Source organism: Oryza sativa, chromosome 10 (genome assembly GCF_034140825.1).
Source record: "Oryza sativa Japonica Group chromosome 10, ASM3414082v1".
NCBI classification, from domain to species: Eukaryota; Viridiplantae; Streptophyta; class Magnoliopsida; order Poales; family Poaceae; genus Oryza; species Oryza sativa.
The window spans coordinates 4,975,375-4,992,305 of NC_089044.1; the positions used below are offsets into that span (position 1 = coordinate 4,975,375).

The window sequence follows — 16,931 nt, forward strand, 5'->3', positions numbered from 1 at the left end:
ATAAGTATGCTAATTAAACCAGACGGAAAGATGAGGGATGGTAAGTGCACTTATTCCATTTTACTATGCCTAAATAGCCCAACTACAGCATGTTGCATCCAGCCCAGTAGAAGACATGAGCGTTGATGGGCCAGTAAGCCCAAAAAGCCGTAGGCCCACTAATTAGGCCCATCCAACACGCCGTCCGACGCCGCCACAAGCCACGCCGCTCGCCGCGCTACGGCGCACGCCTCCACCATCCCCACCCGCCCCCCGCCAGATCTCGCCGCGGTTCGCTGACGGGATCCATGGCGGCGCCGGGGAGCCACACCCGCCGCCGCGCGTGGCCGCTGCTGTTCCTCGCCGTCCTCATGTTCCACTCGCTCGCCATCTACCTCTTCACCCGCGGCTTCCTCCTCACCCGCACCGAGCTCGACGTCCACAGCCACCGCGACGACCGCATCGGCATCTCCCCGGGCTGCTCCTCCTGGCCCCCGCCCGCCGTCGACCGCCTCGTCATCGTCGTCCTCGACGCCCTCAGGTAAAATCACCACCCCTCGAATCTTAGATTCCCCAAGAGAGAAATTAAATCTCTTGTTGGCTACTGCGATTATACTCAGTGTTGGGTTACCGAGAAAGTAGGATAAGTTTGGAGCTGACACAGTTGTGCAATGCACTGTCCTGCAGGTTCGATTTTGTGGCACCAAGTACATTCTTTCAAGGTGATTTACTCCTTTTATGTATTACTATAATGCTCAACGTGTAACATGTGAGAATGTGATTTGTAACTCTGAGATGAGGCCATGATTCGCTGCAGAGAGGCAACCATGGATGGACAAACTGCAGGTTCTGCAAAGATTGGCTGCTGATGAGAAGACCTCTGCTAGGATATTCAAAGCGCTTGCTGATCCACCGACGACTAGCCTTCAACGTCTTAAGGTGATCAACTCTGTTTCTGTTGTTGTTAATCCAGATATTCATTCATTCATCAACAGAGTTACCCTGAAAAATTGTTGTCCTTTCCTCAATTCAGTGCAGTATAAGATTATCGCATTATATGCATTCATGAATTGAGTTGACCTGATATGCTCTGCACGATTCAGTGCAATCAAATGGTTGTAACTTTGTGTGTTCTTCACCCCCCAGGCTTTAACATCCTTGCTGTAAAATTCTATACTCAGGCTCTGACGACAGGTGGTCTGCCTACATTTATTGATGTGGGAAATAGCTTTGGAGCTCCAGCAATAGTAGAAGACAACATAATGCATCAGGTTCTTGTCACAATCTCATCTTGCATCTAACATTACAAATATGGTGTCAGTAAACTTACTCAGTTTATTCTGGATAACTAACCGTGGAAGTATGTGTTGCCTATTGTTTCTTTGTACTCAATCAGTTTGCCAAAAATGGAAAGAGGGTCGTCATGATGGGAGACGATACTTGGATCCAGTTATACCCTGAACATTTCAACAAGTCATATCCTTACCCTTCTTTTAACGTTAAAGATCTTGACACAGTATGTCATATCTTTTGTACCATTCTTTTCCTTGTTCTGCAGTGCGAGTTTTTTTCCTCCCATAAATTTTCCATGAAATTACCAGTAATTGTATTTATCGTATATATCAGGTAGACAATGGTGTTATTGAGCACTTGCTTCCATCATTACACAAAAATGATTGGGACGTTCTTATTGCACATTTCCTTGGCGTGGTAAGTTATTGTGCATTCTCTTATGCCTTAGCTTAAAAATTTAATCCTTTTATCCTGTCCGTTTTGAATAAAGAACATGTGAGATCAACTTCCTTTAGGACCATGCAGGGCATATATTCGGTGTTGACTCTACCCCAATGATCCAGAAGTTGGAGCAATACAATCGGATCCTAGAGGTCAGTCACCTCATGCACAAATATATAATGTGGCTTTATGCTTACCTGCTTATCATTCTTTTAAATTTGACCTCATTATGTTCTTTATTCCCATATGATGGCCATATTAACTATGATAATCAAATGCTGCTATATTTAACTCATACAGGATGTAATTGACACATTGAAAAGTCTATCAACATCGGGTGGTCCCCATGAGAATACTTTACTTCTTGTAATGGGGGATCATGGCCAAACACTAAATGGTGATCATGGTGGAGGAACTGCTGAAGAGGTGATCTATCTTATGTTTTGTTGCTAAATGCTGAAGAGGAACACTAAATGGTAATCATGTCTACATAACTAATGCTGTTACTATTATAGGTTGAAACATCGCTCTTTGCATGGAGTCCGAAGACCCCACCAAATGCTGTCTTGTCTGTTCTTGGTAAAAATTTATGCAACGCTGATCTGGTACATTTTCTTATCCTATATGTTCTGCTAACTAATTATGATTTGAGCTATCTTGCCATGTATGGCGATAATGTTATGATCAGGACTAAGTTTTCAAACAATTATAATTAATATTCATTGGCCATATTATAACCTGAGTTACATTTTTTTTGTCTAGAACACTTAAACTAGAATTGCGTACAGAAGATATTTTTCTAATCCCTTGCTTCCATATTGAATGCCTTACTGTTGTATATTTGGTTTGACATCTAAAACCGTAGGGCAAAGTGATTGACTATTTTAAACTCTACTCTGACTGTGTTATGCATGGCTATGAAGTACTGCATGCAGCGTTTTTTAATGAAAAGAGTGGGAATGAGGGCCTGTAGATTTTAGGAATGTAAATTTGAAATAAGCAGTGATTGATGTAATACAGTTTTTGGCCAAGATACATGTTAATCGTAGTACATTTTGTTTAGCCAGATTTTGCTTGCTTTTATTTGTGACTGTAGTAATGTGCCTACTAATCACACGTTTATTTCTTTTCTAGCATGGTAAAGAGGTGTGCGTCAGCACTATGCAGCAGGTCAGTGCTAACTGCATTCTTTTATGTTGATGGCTTATATGATCAATATTGCTTAATTTTTCTCCTTGTTCTTAGCTTGATTTTGCAGTAACTATAGCAGCGCTACTTGGTATACCTTTTCCTTTTGGAAGGTGTGTACGCTTTACTTGGTACTTGCTTGTTTCTGTTGTTTGCAGTGTGTGCTACTATCTGGTTTGACTAGAGACACTATCTAGTTGCTTTTTTTTTTCATTATATATACTGATTCGACTTGATTTTATTTTTCAATTGCTATTGTCCCTACATCCTTCCATAGTTGTAGTACTTAATTCAGTATATTTACGAAATGTGTTCTATTGTGCCATATCTAGCATTGGACGTGTAAACCCAGAATTGTATGCTCTGAGTGCTGGAACATGGGATAATCAACAGATCGGTGCCAATGATTGTACACAGCAGAATGATCTAGAAGCATGGATGCGGAGATATGCTGAAGCTCTCTGTATAAATTGTTGGCAGGTAATATGAAAGTTCATTTGTATTTGTTTGGTTGGGTGGATTGCTGAAGCTCTACGCTGATTTTCAGTTAACCCTCATAGGTAAAGAGGTACATTGATCGATATTCTGCCACTTCTGTTATTGGATTTCGAGCAGAAGACCTGAACCATGTTGCAGATCTGTATTCAAAAGCTCAGGCAAATTGGTCCTCTGTCCTGAGGTCTACATGTCCAGTGGAAACAAGCAGTCAGGATGAATTAAAGGAGTGCGCAAATAAGGAATGCACAAGTTCAGCTCTGCGGTTGCAAATTGATGCATACTCTGACTTCTTGGAGAGCTTTGCAAAGCTTGCTCGCTCTGCATGGACTGAGTTTGATTTATGGCTGATGGGCATTGGTCTTTCAGTTATGATACTGTCAGTTAGTACTCAGGCATGTATGCTTGTGAAGTTGAATATTGATCAAATTTCAGAAAAGGAAAGAGCAAGTTCAAGTTTCATTCCGAAAAATTTCTTTGCTTTTGCATTGGTTGCAATTCGGGCAGCAAGTTTCCTATCCAATAGCTATATATGTGAGTTTGTCAGATATACCAACCTCATCAAATATTATAAATTTATTTGGTGCACCTGCTTATTCATGCATCTATTTCTTGTGATGCAGTGGCAGAAGGTAGAGTTGCAAACTTTCTTTTGGCCACGAGTTGCATTGCCAGTGTGTGGCACTCAGCCACAAAAGGAAAATTCATCATAGAAGTTAATATTCTTATCACAATTAATGCTCCCAATTTCCCTGTGTTGACCTCAGTTTTATTCTATTATTATGTATAGTCAACTTCTGATCTACTTTTACTCTATTTATTCGCAGGAGTTTGTTTTTCTCCTCCTTAATATTTTCATACGATTTGGGATTGAGTTTGGGATGTCAAAACAAATTTCTGGGTCAATAATTTCAAATGACCACCCAGTCAGCATTATTTGTGGCCTGTTTGGTTCAAGTTTTTGCAGTGATCTCATGGAAATATTCCCCATCATATCTCTTACCTTAGTGGCCTATATAATTTTGAAGTGCATATCCTATGCGATCAGTCATAGATTCTTGAAGTACTCTGTTATGTCTGGAAGCATCTTGAGTTATATATTTATAGCAATTCATTGGGCTTCTGAAAGTACTTTGCTCTCTCATACTAAAGCTACTAGAGAGACTGGAATAAGTTTAGCTCCTCGCCTTGTATACACTATTGGAGGTTTATCATTAGCAATATCTGCATTTTATCGGTTGTTTGGGTCAACTGATCATTTGAAGATGAATGAAAGGATAACTAGTTTGTCAGCTGTCATGCTGTGCTCCTGGAGTCCTACTATCTTGATCTTGTTGGGAAGACAAGGTCCCTTTGTGGCTCTAATTTGTATGACTATAGGTACTGTGAGCTCTATTCCTAGACATATGGTTGCTTCTCAGAACATGGCAATTACTACTTTGGGCACTATTTGAGATTCTTTTCCTGTTATGTCCTAATTAAGAGCATGGCATGTGATTTTCTTTTTCATTTTGCAGCATGGTGTATAATAAAGTTACAGCAGAAAAATCAGAGAGAGCTGAAACTTGACAAAGGAATACATGCTGCTGACTCTGTTTCAGTAACACAATGGAGCTTTCTGGCAGTTTGTCTATTTTATCTGACGGGTCATTGGTAATTTCTTTGCTGTGTGGATGTTACTGACCTTTATCTTTTAGTTAGAATTTATCTTTCTGTTAATAATGCATTTTTAGTATGCAATTTGTTTCCTAGTCTGGAATAAAATGCATGTACAATTTGTATTTTCTGTATCTGATGTGATTTAATTCATATTTTTAGATGGAGTTGTTGAAAATACATTGTTGATCAAAAATTATGTTTCAGGTGTACCTTTGATGGCCTCCGTTATGGTGCTGCATTCATTGGGTGAGTGTAATCATGTTCCAAATATAAATGCTGAAAGGCATCTCTCATGATGCACACGGTTTACTTATCACAACAATTAATTTTACAGGTTTGATCATTTCCATATTATCCGACAAGGCCTTCTTCTTTCCATTGATACTTTTGGCGTTTCTCACATACTGCCTGTTCTTAGTCTTCCGTTTATTGCCATATGCTGGTACAATTCTGCATCCAAGAACAGCAAGGTGAATGATGCCACTGTCACCAGATTAATACAGGTAATTAGTTAGAAATATGGAGTAGTTTTATTTTTTTCTGGACCAGTTTAACGTTACAAAGCAGCAGCCTAAAATACTAACTTCAAGGTATCTATGCCAAATTCAAATATACTGCAAGTAGTTAGGCACTAAAATATTGGATACAAAAAATAATTTGGAGCTCCCAGAATATAAACAATAGGACAAAGCGTAGTACTCCCTCTCGTTTCATAATTCTTGACGTTTTGGACAATGACACGGCCTTCAAAATACATCTTTGACTTTGTTTTTCTATTATAATATATATATACAATAAATAAATGCGTGTTTACTTTTTTATGTTGTTCTACTTCCTTTAAACTAAATATATTTATTTTTTATGTTGTTCTACTTCCTTTAAACTAAATATATTTAAAGTTATTGATGTTCAAAGTTACAAAAGTTTGACCTCAACCCTATCCAAAATGTTAAGAATCATGGAACCGGAGGGAGTACTGATCTTGCATGCATTATGGAACTCCATTTGGAGACCAAATTATGTTTTCTGTTTGTTTGCTTACTGATCGATGGGGCCCCTTGTCTGTTTTGTTTCACTTAGGTGCTTTTGATGTATGGTTTAATTACATCAATCACAACAACGCTTACAATCATTTGTGTTACCATTCAACGGCGTCACTTGATGGTAATTTTTACCCCAGCGCCACATAAGAATACCACGAGTATTCCTGCTTTTGCTAATTAATTATGGTGGACTTTATGTGACACTATGCAATGTCAAACTTTGCAGGTCTGGGGTTTATTTGCCCCAAAATACGTATTTGATGCTATCGGGCTTCTTCTGACCGACTTGTTAGTTGTTCTGGCATCTATCTATTACAGCTGACCTTGCTATTTTGTTTCTTCAGATAGACAGGTAGTTTTAAAATTAACGCATTTACGATTTGATTGCATCTATAGAGCTGAAATATTTTTTTTGTCACTACAGTCAGTGGTGTAAAATCATGTGTATATTCAATTAAATTCATGTATTATCGTTGAATCAAATTTGTCATTAACCCAAGGGCCAGATTCTTGGTCACTTTTCAGAGACTCCTAAAACAGCACTCCAACTGTCCAACATCCGTGTGCCACAAATCTGGTTATTGTATTTTTAGAAGCTAGCTAGAACTCACACTAAGGCCATTTACAATGCGGTGAGATGGCGTTCAGCCTCACTGCGCCAGCGCATAGATTCCTTGCCACGTTAGCTTCTGGCACACTTTTCTCAAGTCCGCGCGTCCAACTTTGGTCACGCGTTCCTCGGCCAAATCCAGGGCGAGCGGCGTGAGGAACAGGCACTTGCGCGCATTGTGGAGGTCGTGACCTCGTTTCGTCGTTCTCCCGCGCTCGCGTCGTCGTCGAGTTCATCCTGCCCCGCGTCGTCGTTGAGTTCATCCCACAGGAGAGAAGGGAATCCGGCCTCTGCAGATTCAATCACCAAATACTCCTTCAGTTTCGTCATCACCAAGACGAACAGAAGAAGAGAGAAGCGAGCAGAAGGAAAAAAAAAAGGAGCAAACATATATGCGAGAAACAGAATATTTGAGAAAGAAGAGAAGAATACCTTCGTTGGAGGCCATGGACGACATTAACTAAACGGGAGGAGCAATTGCTGCCGATGCTTTCTTGCATTGAAGTCGACCAACCGTTGAAGTAGAGAAGAAGCAAACCAAACCAACTCCCGGCGCCGCCTCTCCGCCCGAGCTGGATCTAGCCGCCTGCCGCCGCCGTCTCGTCAGCAAGCGCTGCCCGGAAGGAGAGAGAGAGACGCGCCCGCGCCATGGGGAGGCCGAAGGGCGGCGCCGCGGCGTCCTCCTCCTCGTCGAAGAAGCCCAAGGCGAAGCCGAAGCAGCGCGGTGGCGCCGCCGCCGCTTCAGGGGAGGAGAGGGTGGCCGCCTCGGCACCGTCGCCGACCGCGCCGCCGTCTCCGCCCCGTTGCCGCCGGCGCGCTCCGCTGAGCCCGCCTCGGGGTCATCCGCCGCTAGCGCCCTTCGCCGAGATCGCCTCAGGGTCGTCCGCCTTCGGCTCCCGCGCCGTGTCGCCGCCGGCGGGCCGCCAGATCCGGAGGGGGAGAGGGACGCCGGCGGAGGGGGAGAGGGGCGACGGCGGTGTGTGGGAGGCGCCGGCGGCGCACTAGAGGAGGGAGCAGTTTTGTGGCCTGGTTGGGGAAGGCAGGGAGAGATAGGAGAGGAGGTAAAAAGTGAGGAGAGAGAAGGGTGGGACCACTGTGAAGGAAAAAGAAGACCACGTGCACTGTGGAGGTTGTTGCATACAAAGTTCTTAGTCTAGGTGGCAGTGTTGGCTACGCACTGTGAGTGCCCTAAACAGCACAGCCTAAAGACACTTTATTCAAACATACTGGGCTCTTCATAGCCATCATCAAGATACTCCCTCCGTCTCAAGTATTTTGGTGGATGTGATATATTTTAGTACAATAATTCTAGACATGGAGTCTATTTAGAATGATTGTACTAGGATGTATGTGTCATATTTACCTAAAATTCTTTATATTTTAGGACGAAGGGAGTAAGACATAAGGAACATAGGGGAACCGAGGACCAGTTCGTAAACCGTTCCCTAGAAAATTAAACATAAGTGTTTCTACAATTAAACAAACAACACATGGCACTTGTAAGGGGTCACCAAGACTTAAAAACTTTGACTCTTCTACAGACAGCCATCCAATGTGTCACCAGCTGGTAAGGGCAACCACAATGTTGAACAAAAAGCAGGTAACAAGTAATTAATATAGACTTATAACCAGGTAAGAAGCATTGTGGGTAGAGACAATAACTACTACCGGGCCACTGTGCTACTGCCGGTAACAAGAGAATAAACAATATTTTCTGTAGATATGGGAATCTTTTTGTACTAGCATGGCTATAGGAGATAGTTTTACAATGATTCTTTTTAAGGTGGACCCCACCTTAATTTGCAGAATAGGCATAGCACATTGTGAGATTTGTAATAACTGTTACCACCTGAACCCTGGGCCCACATTATTATCCACTTTGGTAGTATACATTGCGGTTGCTCTTATCACTAGATTTGTGAACCTTGAGTCTTCTGCAAAAGTCATCCAATGTGTCACCAGCTATCATAATCTCACAACCAAGAAGAGTCGCAAAATAATAGAGGCATACATTCTGGTGACTCTTTCATCCGTGGGTCATGGGAAAGGGTCGCTAAATGCCCTTATTCTTGTGGCGAGAATAACAAATTAACAATCTTGCATTAAAACATGTGGAAGTACCTGAGCTTACATTTCAACTCTTGGATAACTGTCCTATACTTTGAATGATTGAACTCTTCTTCAGATAGCATATTCACCACATGTAACATATCCGTTTTCAGAATCAACTCTGCAACTCCCATTTTTATAGCCAGACTCAGAGCCCCTTGGCATGCTAATATATGCTGCCCCCAAAATCTTACCCTTGTTATTCCTCAGAACTACTCTAGCTAGCAGCTCCCAGACCCCTTAAGTTCAGACGCCATGAATGCTCCATCTATGTTCACCTTGAACCAGCCGCTAGAAGGCGTTTGCCACCATTTCGCCGGGTAGTGAACAGCTGGTGATTTACCACTATTCAGATTTGCCCATTCTTCCAACCAAAAAGCGATCCTCTCCATGACAACGTTAGGAGACTCTGGAACATCGATATGATGTACATCATTCCGAATCACCCAAAGATTGCACAGGGCAACAAAAAGTACCACCTGTAACCCTATAGCTTGAACCACATATTTTCTCGAACATGCAAGATAATTAGTATTGTGAGTCATTTCATTAAGAAGATACAAAAATTACGGAGGAAAAAACCCTCCCATCCAAACTCAATTTTCACTCCGTTCATTGCAAATGAATGATTCAAACGAGTTATAATGGATGTTAAAAGAAATACTTGAAACTCCTCTAATGTCAAGTTAAGTACATACAGAATGATTCTTCCCATTTGTTGCGAACCAATGATTCGCATGGGAATGTATATAAGAAAGCACTTGAAACTCCTATAATGTAACTTTTGATCCATGCAGGTATAAACTCAATTTTCATTACTTCAGTTGCGGACCGACGAGTCACACGCGTTGCAGTGGATGCAGGAAAAATACTTGAATCTCCTCTAATATAATAACACTTTTAATCCATATAGAATGATTGGTCTCTATTTGTTCTGAACTCAATATTCACTCCATTAATTTATTGTGAATGAATTGATTCACACGCGTTGTAGGGGATGTAGAAAAGCGCTTGAAGTCCTCGATTGTCATTTTGAGTGTACAAGGCATGATTTAACTCAATTTGATGTGAACTCTATGTGCACTCCATTCGTTACGAAATGATTCACACAAGTTGTAATGGACGTAAAAAAGTGCTTGAAACTCCTCCGTTGTCACTTTGAGTTCATACAGAATGACTTGAATACTTGAAGTGTCGAACTAATGATCCATACGTGTTCGAGTGGATGTAAACAAATATGTACCATGCTTAAGAAACTACAAATGACTGCGACCAAAAACAGTCACCAACATAAGACAGGCTATGTGCCTAATGCGAGACCCGAGCTTGAACAACACATGATAATATATATAAACTGATGTTCCTGATAGAGGGATCGCAGTGCCACGTCACACAGCTAGTGGTGCGACATGAGGTACTAGGTGTAAAGAAAAAACAAATTATGGGTAGCATGTCATTATTACATAAACCCTACATAGTGTTGACTCCCCAACCAACACCCGTCAGATGGTACTAACGAGGGGCACCAATGATATCCTTATTGGTAGTTTGGTACCCGTTCTAATTGGAATCGACAAATATAGGGGTATACCCGTTTTTTTATTTTTAGGGCTAAAAAAACAAAAAAAATATTTTGTATTTTACTACATATCCATGGTCATACTTTGGTTCCTACTCACAAGATTTACCGGATATAATTTAGAATCGACACTTATAAAGATGATTTTTTTTATTTTTATTGGCTCAAAATAAACCAAATGAATATTTCCCTATAAGGTGCACCTCTATTTTATTTTTACATGCTCGAAAAAAAACCCAAAAAATATTTTGTATTTTACTAGTCATTTATACATGGTCACACTTTGGTTTGGACAACTCACAATATTTTTTCATTATTTTCAAGCGCATGGAGTTAGAACGGTTCGAGCCCACAACCTCAATCTCCACTCAAAGTCTTTTTACTACTATTTAATACTATAAATGAGCTGAAATGAAAATATTTTCAACTACAAAATTATAGATCTCATTTAGATATATAACTTTCATATAGATTCTGCCTCCATCGGAGATCGTTTAGAAAATTTAGAAATTCACTTATCCAAATAGATCTAGGAACTTTTAGAAATTCACTTATCCAAAATAAATTCACATATTTCAGACTTCCAAATGATCTCAAATAAAAATATCATCAACTACAAAGATGCAGAACTTACCGTGCTCTAGAAATTTGATATAAAATTTATCTTCATCCGATTTTATATAAAAAAGTTATGTGCAAAACACACATATATTAGCAGCGCCAACGTAGGTGCCGCTTTTAATTTTCAACGGTCGGCAGATAAATGATGACCATATGTGCCGATTTCCAATAAAAATCGACACCTGTTACGATGCACTCATAGCTACCGGTTTATTACAAGAACGGCTACCTATAAGAACCGATACATATGAGTTGAGGGATTATTGGTGCCTTTTTTTATAAACCAACATATGTAAGTCATTATACCAGTTTTTATTTATAGACCTATGAAAAAAGGGAAAATCTCATATGTGTCGTTTTTTATGTACCAATACCTATGATAGTGCTTCCTATGAGGTTCTTTTTAAGTAGTGTATCATTTGAAAAAAATGATGCTCTAATATAAAGGAATATCTATATAAATTAGAACTGATCCACGATTAAGTAACTTTAGTTTGTTAACCTCAATCAACTCAGACCATCGAGAGCTCCATATGAACATCACAATCATATTAAGGGCAGAGCTGAGACGTAGGGCAAACCAAAGGTTAAGCTGAATAAATAAATAATTTTTCCATGAACTGAAAGTAGGCGAACTATCCAAGAAGTGGATGGTTTGGTGTGTGTTGGGTTGAGGGATAGCTCTTATGTGAAAACACCCTTCTACTAATATGTTTAGAGCGTTATATATTCTTAGAAGCAAAAATTTTTCCGCGTCTTTTTATACTTTTCTTCAAGGTTGAGGGGTTCTTCGAAACAAACACAAGCTGTCAGCTTGTGGGAGCTTCTGTTTAAAATTCTGCATATACACGAGAAACTTTTCCAAAGTAGTCCAATACACATTAAATTCTCCGAGAAGAAAAAAATATAAAAAGATATAAAAACAGAAAGTAATGGGGCGCTACGGGTTTTTATTAACTATGTATATCGGCATACTCTCTCTCCAATTTGGCATAGTACTAGTCTGGAAAAGTTTATTCCCCGAAATGCATCTGATCGATAAATGAATCCCAATTGATGAACAGGAGGTGGGAAAGAGCGTCATGCCCCGTACTCTTTACTGATAGACAGACAGATTAGCACTCATAGTCATCGGTCCTCACATTCAATGGCAAAATTTGCTACAGAACACCGAAAGATTGTGATCTTTGCTGTGAGACACCCAAAGATCGTTTATTTGCTCGTGGATACTGTAAAAAAGTGGTAATTAGCTGCTGAACACTCCTTCCATTATTTTATTATTTCCGGTCAAAATGGAGAGAGAAACTTTGGTTAAAGGCAAATTTGTCTATGGGCCCACTTGTCAATCTCTCTTTCTCTGTTCTTCTTCCTCTCTTTCTCTCCGTTCATCTCTTCCTCTCTTTCTCTGTCGCGGCACACCGGGCAGAGCTCCACGGCGAAGGTGTGCCAGCGAGGACGACGAGGCGGCGGCGTGCTTGGACGCGATGACCTGCAGTGGGTGACGGCCTGCACGATGGCGTGGGCGCGGCGTGCGGGGTCGCCGCTCTTGAAGATGCCCGAGCTGACGAAGACGCCGTCGCAGCCGGGCTGCATCATGAGGGCGGCGTCGGCGGGGGTGGCGACGTTGCCGGTCGCGAACTGCACGACGGGGAGGCGGCCCAGCTGCTTGGTCTGCATGACGAGGTCGTAGGGCGCGGCGATGCGGTTGGCGTAGGCGAAGACCTCGTCGTCGTCCATGTTGTGGAGCGCGCGGATTTCACCCATGATGGAGCACTCGTGGCGGACGGCCTCGACGACGTTGCCAGTGCCTCACAGACACGGCTGCGCGGCTTCCTCGGGCAGCTCACCGCGGAGCATGCGACGAGGGGGCGGTGTGCTTGGACGTGACGACGCGGGTGGGCCACGGCGAGGTGATGAGGTCGACGAGGCGGGCGGCATGGGAGCGCGACGCGAAGAAGTCGAGCCCGCCGCCGCCGCCGCGCATCGCGCCGACGCGGAGGGCGTCGCCGGCAGCGCCGTGGGCGATGCGCCGCCGCCGCCGCCCCGCCGTGGCCGAGCCGTCCCGGCTCGGGCCGGTTGCCGTCGCCCTCTGCTCCACTGCGAAGAAGAAGATGGGGAAAAGAAAAGAAGTGAGAGGAAGAACACTGTACAGGGGTATTTTGGTACTTACGCAACTCTTCTCTCTCCATTTTGACCGGAAATAATAAAATAATGGGATGAGTGTCCAGCAGCTAATTACCACTTTTTTATAGTGTCCACGAGCAAATACACGATCTTCGGGTGTCTCACAGCAAAGACCGTAATCTTTCAGTGTCTTGTAACAAATTTTGCCTAAAAGAATTGTAGTGGGGAGAGAAGCAAGGAGAGGAGGTGAGGAATTCCAGGGAAGAGAGAGAGGATTAGAGGGGACTGGCTTTAAAGATGAATCCAGCTCTTTTTGGATACAATGTATGTATTTGTAATACATGTGCGAGTTTTTTTTTAAAAAAAACTACTAACACATAAAATATCATCAACGTCGTTTTTTAATACATCGGCATATAACAACCGGCCTAGAGATGGCAATGGGTACCCGGTCCCCGGTCCCCCGTGGAGAATTCTCCCATTAGGTGATGGTGATGGTATTAATTGTGTCTCCATGGGGAATCAAATGGAGAGAAAGTATTCTCCGTCGGGTCTGGCGGGGGCGGGTTTGGTTCCCCGTCCCCCGTCCCCGCCCTCCGTGGAGGCCCGATATAAAAGTATGTGTGTAGTAATATCCTGTGTATTTGGCCCATATGGCCCATAAAAACCAGGCCCAAAGCATAGAGTATATAAAGCAATTGTGTAACCCTAACCATTCCAATCCTTATCCCCTCCGTCCCCATTCCCCAGTCCACGCCGCCGTCCGTCGGCCACAGCGACTGAGCGGCGCCGGCTCCCGATCTCGCGTCCGCGCCCGCGCGTGCAGGCGTCCGTGCGCTCAGGGCCGCCGCGCCCGCCGTGCCGGCATCCGCGCCCGCGCCCGCGCCGGGCCACCGCGCCCGCCGGCCCTTATCCCCTCCGTCCCCATTCCCCAGTCCACGCCGCCGTCCGTCGGCCACAGCGACTAAGCGGCGCCGGCTCCCGATCTCGCGTCCGCGCCCGCGCGTGCAGGCGTCCGTGCGCTCAGGGCCGCCGCGCCCGCCGTGCCGGCGTCCGCACCCGCGCCCGCGCCGGGCCGCTGCGCCCGCCGGCCCTTATCCCCTCCGTCCCCATTCCCCAGTCCACGCCGCCGTCCGTCGGCCACAGCGACTGAGCGGCGCCGGCTCCCGATCTCGCGCCCGCGCCCGCGCGTGCAGGCGTCCGTGCGCTCAGGGCCGCCGCGCCCGCCGTGCCGGCGTCCGCGCCCGCGCCGGGCCGCCGCGCCCGCCAGCCCTTATCCCCTCCGTCCCCATTCCCCAGTCCACGCCGCCGTCCGTCGGCCACAGCGACTGAGCGGCGCCGGCTCCCGATCTCGCGCCCGCGCCCGCGCGTGCAGGCGTCCGTGCGCTCAGGGCCGCCGCGCCCGCCGTGCCGGCGTCCGCGCCAGTGCCGGGCCGCCGCGCCCGCCGTGCCGGCGTCCGCCCCAGCGCCGTCCCGTTCCCTTCACTCCCAGCCTCCCAGGTCCGAGGACGCCGTGGACTCGGCACCGGCCACCGGACGTCGGCCTCCTCGTCCACCCTCCGTCAATATCTGATCCGTCATGTAGGCTTATTTGTTTTGCTCATGGTGGATGCAGGTGAAGGCTTCGGTGGCAAGAAAGGGGAAAACGACGAGTCCACACGACGACCAGCCGCTCGAGTCCGCCATGGCTTCGCCTTCACCACCGCTAAGCTCCGACGACGATGCAAGGTGAGCACATCTAGCTGTCCTACTCCCAACTCAGTACCCCTCCCTAGACGCCTACCTATAGTACCATATCCCCCTCCCCCTCCACTAAATTCCTCTTCCATGGCTGCATCATTGTCTCGTTGAGTCACTAACTCACGTTCGGCGGTCCACAATAAGGGACGCCAATGCGGAGTTGGACCAGCCATCGCATGCTATAAGCGCTGCAGCTGCAGCCACACCCGCTGTCGTGCCTGTTGCTGGATCTGCCATTGTTCATGTGGGCAGATCTGGTTCCTCCAACTCCGGTGCAAAGGCCTGCTGTCGGCCGCCGCAACCACCTATAAAAAGGACCACCACTAGGTCAAAAAGCCGTCTTGCGATTGCAGGAGCACCTTCTGCTTCGACTAAGGCAGGAGCTCCTTCTGCTCCAAGAACTCCAGAAGCTTCATCTTCCGCCAACGGCCTGCGCTTATTCAAATCCATGGGGTTCGATTTCACGCTAACCCTTTATACATTGTAGCTTCACTTTCGTAATCCTAAGTTCCTAACAATTTAGCATGTGCAATTTATTAATTTGCAGCTTGCTTGATTTTCTTAGATATTGAATGTTGTATTTAGAGTATCTGTAGAAAATTAGATATCTTTACATGTATATTGTATGGTTGTACATTGAATGTTGTTAAGTTATAAATATGTTATGAACTTAAGTTTTTGAAATTAAAGGAATCCGATTCTGTGTAGTGTAGATCATAAGAAATTTATTATTCTATAGGCTGTAGCAGATTTCAGTATGATTTATGTGTAGAGATTCTTCATTTCAAGTTTGCCAAGATTATTCTATAGGCTGAAAGATATATTGATCTATATTTATTTGTCATTTGTCAGATTTACCACGAATTCAACTGCTGGTACTGGTTGTGGGAGTAGCAGCCAGCAAGAATCGCAGTCACTTCCACCACAAGCAGAGTCTGTTAATGATTCTGAGCCAATACAAGTTGAAGATGATGAGCCAGAAGATGATTCTGAGAATTTTGGCACAAAGAGGAAGCTTACTTCTGTTGTTTGGAAGGATTTCAAGAAAGTCAAAGTCTGTGGTGATGTCAAGGCTGAATGCCTTCATTGCCACAAGCGGCTTGGAGGGAAGAGCAGCAATGGGACTTCACATCTACATGACCATTTGAAAATTTGCACATTGAGAAAGATCAAGATGGGGCCAAAGACACTTGCACAATCTTCATTGAGGTTCAATTCCATAGAGGGAGGGAAAGTTTCTGTGGACACATACACATTTGATCCAGCAGTGGCTAGGAGAGAGCTTGCTGCCATGATAATATTACATGAGTATCCTTTATCTATTGTTGACCATATTGGCTTTCGAAGATTTGTTAGTGCACTTCAGCCATTATTCAAGATGGTGACTCGGAACACTATTAGGTAATTTCAGTTCATCTATTATTTATTTGCTGGTTTTGCATTTCTGAAATTTGATTAGTTAGTGAGTTTATTGATTAATGTTTGAATATAGGAAGGACATTATGGATACATATGAGGAAGAAAAGAAAAGGGCATTAGCATATATGGCTGGAGCTAAGTCTAGAGTGGGTATTACTACTGACTTGTGGACCTCTGATAATCAAAAAAGAGGCTACATGGCTATCACAGCCCATTTCATCGATGATTCATGGACACTTAGAAGCATTATCATGAGGTACATGATTCACAAATGATTATCCTCTTGTCACCATCTTAAATTCAACATTTTAATCTTGCTGCAATATTCCATTTGTAGATTCATATATGTGCCCGCTCCACACACAGCAGAAGTTATTTGTGAACATCTTTATGAAGCGTTGGTTGAATGGAATCTTGATGAGAAGATATCAACTTTGACTCTTGATAACTGCACCACAAATGATAAGGTGATTTCTGAACTCATCAAAAAGATCGGCAAGCGTAAGCTTATGCTAGAGGGGAAACTTTTGCATATGCGTTGTGCTGCCCATATTCTTAACTTGATTGTGAGGGATGGTTTAGATGTGATAAAAGATTCAATTGCAAAGGTTCGTGAAAGTGTTGCCTTTTG

The 16,931-nt window shown here is 44.0% G+C and overlaps 2 protein-coding genes across 2 annotated transcripts; one reads left to right on the top strand and one right to left on the bottom strand.

Moving 5' to 3' along the window:
- Positions 1 to 264: 264 nt before the first annotated feature.
- LOC4348186 (uncharacterized) lies at positions 265 to 6,640 on the top strand. Its single transcript, XM_015757353.3, has 20 exons — positions 265 to 520; positions 667 to 701; positions 797 to 918; positions 1,161 to 1,250; positions 1,376 to 1,495; positions 1,606 to 1,689; positions 1,788 to 1,865; positions 2,014 to 2,139; positions 2,229 to 2,318; positions 2,848 to 2,883; positions 2,959 to 3,014; positions 3,234 to 3,381; positions 3,462 to 3,930; positions 4,020 to 4,111; positions 4,224 to 4,776; positions 4,914 to 5,049; positions 5,260 to 5,301; positions 5,390 to 5,558; positions 6,136 to 6,219; positions 6,325 to 6,640. The coding sequence occupies exons 1-20, from the start codon at positions 288 to 290 to the stop codon at positions 6,418 to 6,420; spliced, it is 2,859 nt and encodes a 952-aa protein (XP_015612839.1). The 5' UTR covers positions 265 to 287; the 3' UTR covers positions 6,421 to 6,640.
- Positions 6,641 to 12,328: 5,688 nt separating this feature from the next.
- Positions 12,329 to 15,968, bottom strand: LOC107279054 (probable pyridoxal 5'-phosphate synthase subunit PDX1). The gene is made up of 4 exons (XM_026020901.2): positions 15,902 to 15,968; positions 15,740 to 15,797; positions 15,241 to 15,311; positions 12,329 to 12,825 (listed from the first exon to the last, which is right to left on the bottom strand). Exons 1-4 carry the CDS (start codon positions 15,966 to 15,968, stop codon positions 12,329 to 12,331), a joined length of 693 nt encoding a protein of 230 aa, XP_025876686.2.
- Between the last annotated feature and the right edge of the window lie 963 nt (positions 15,969 to 16,931).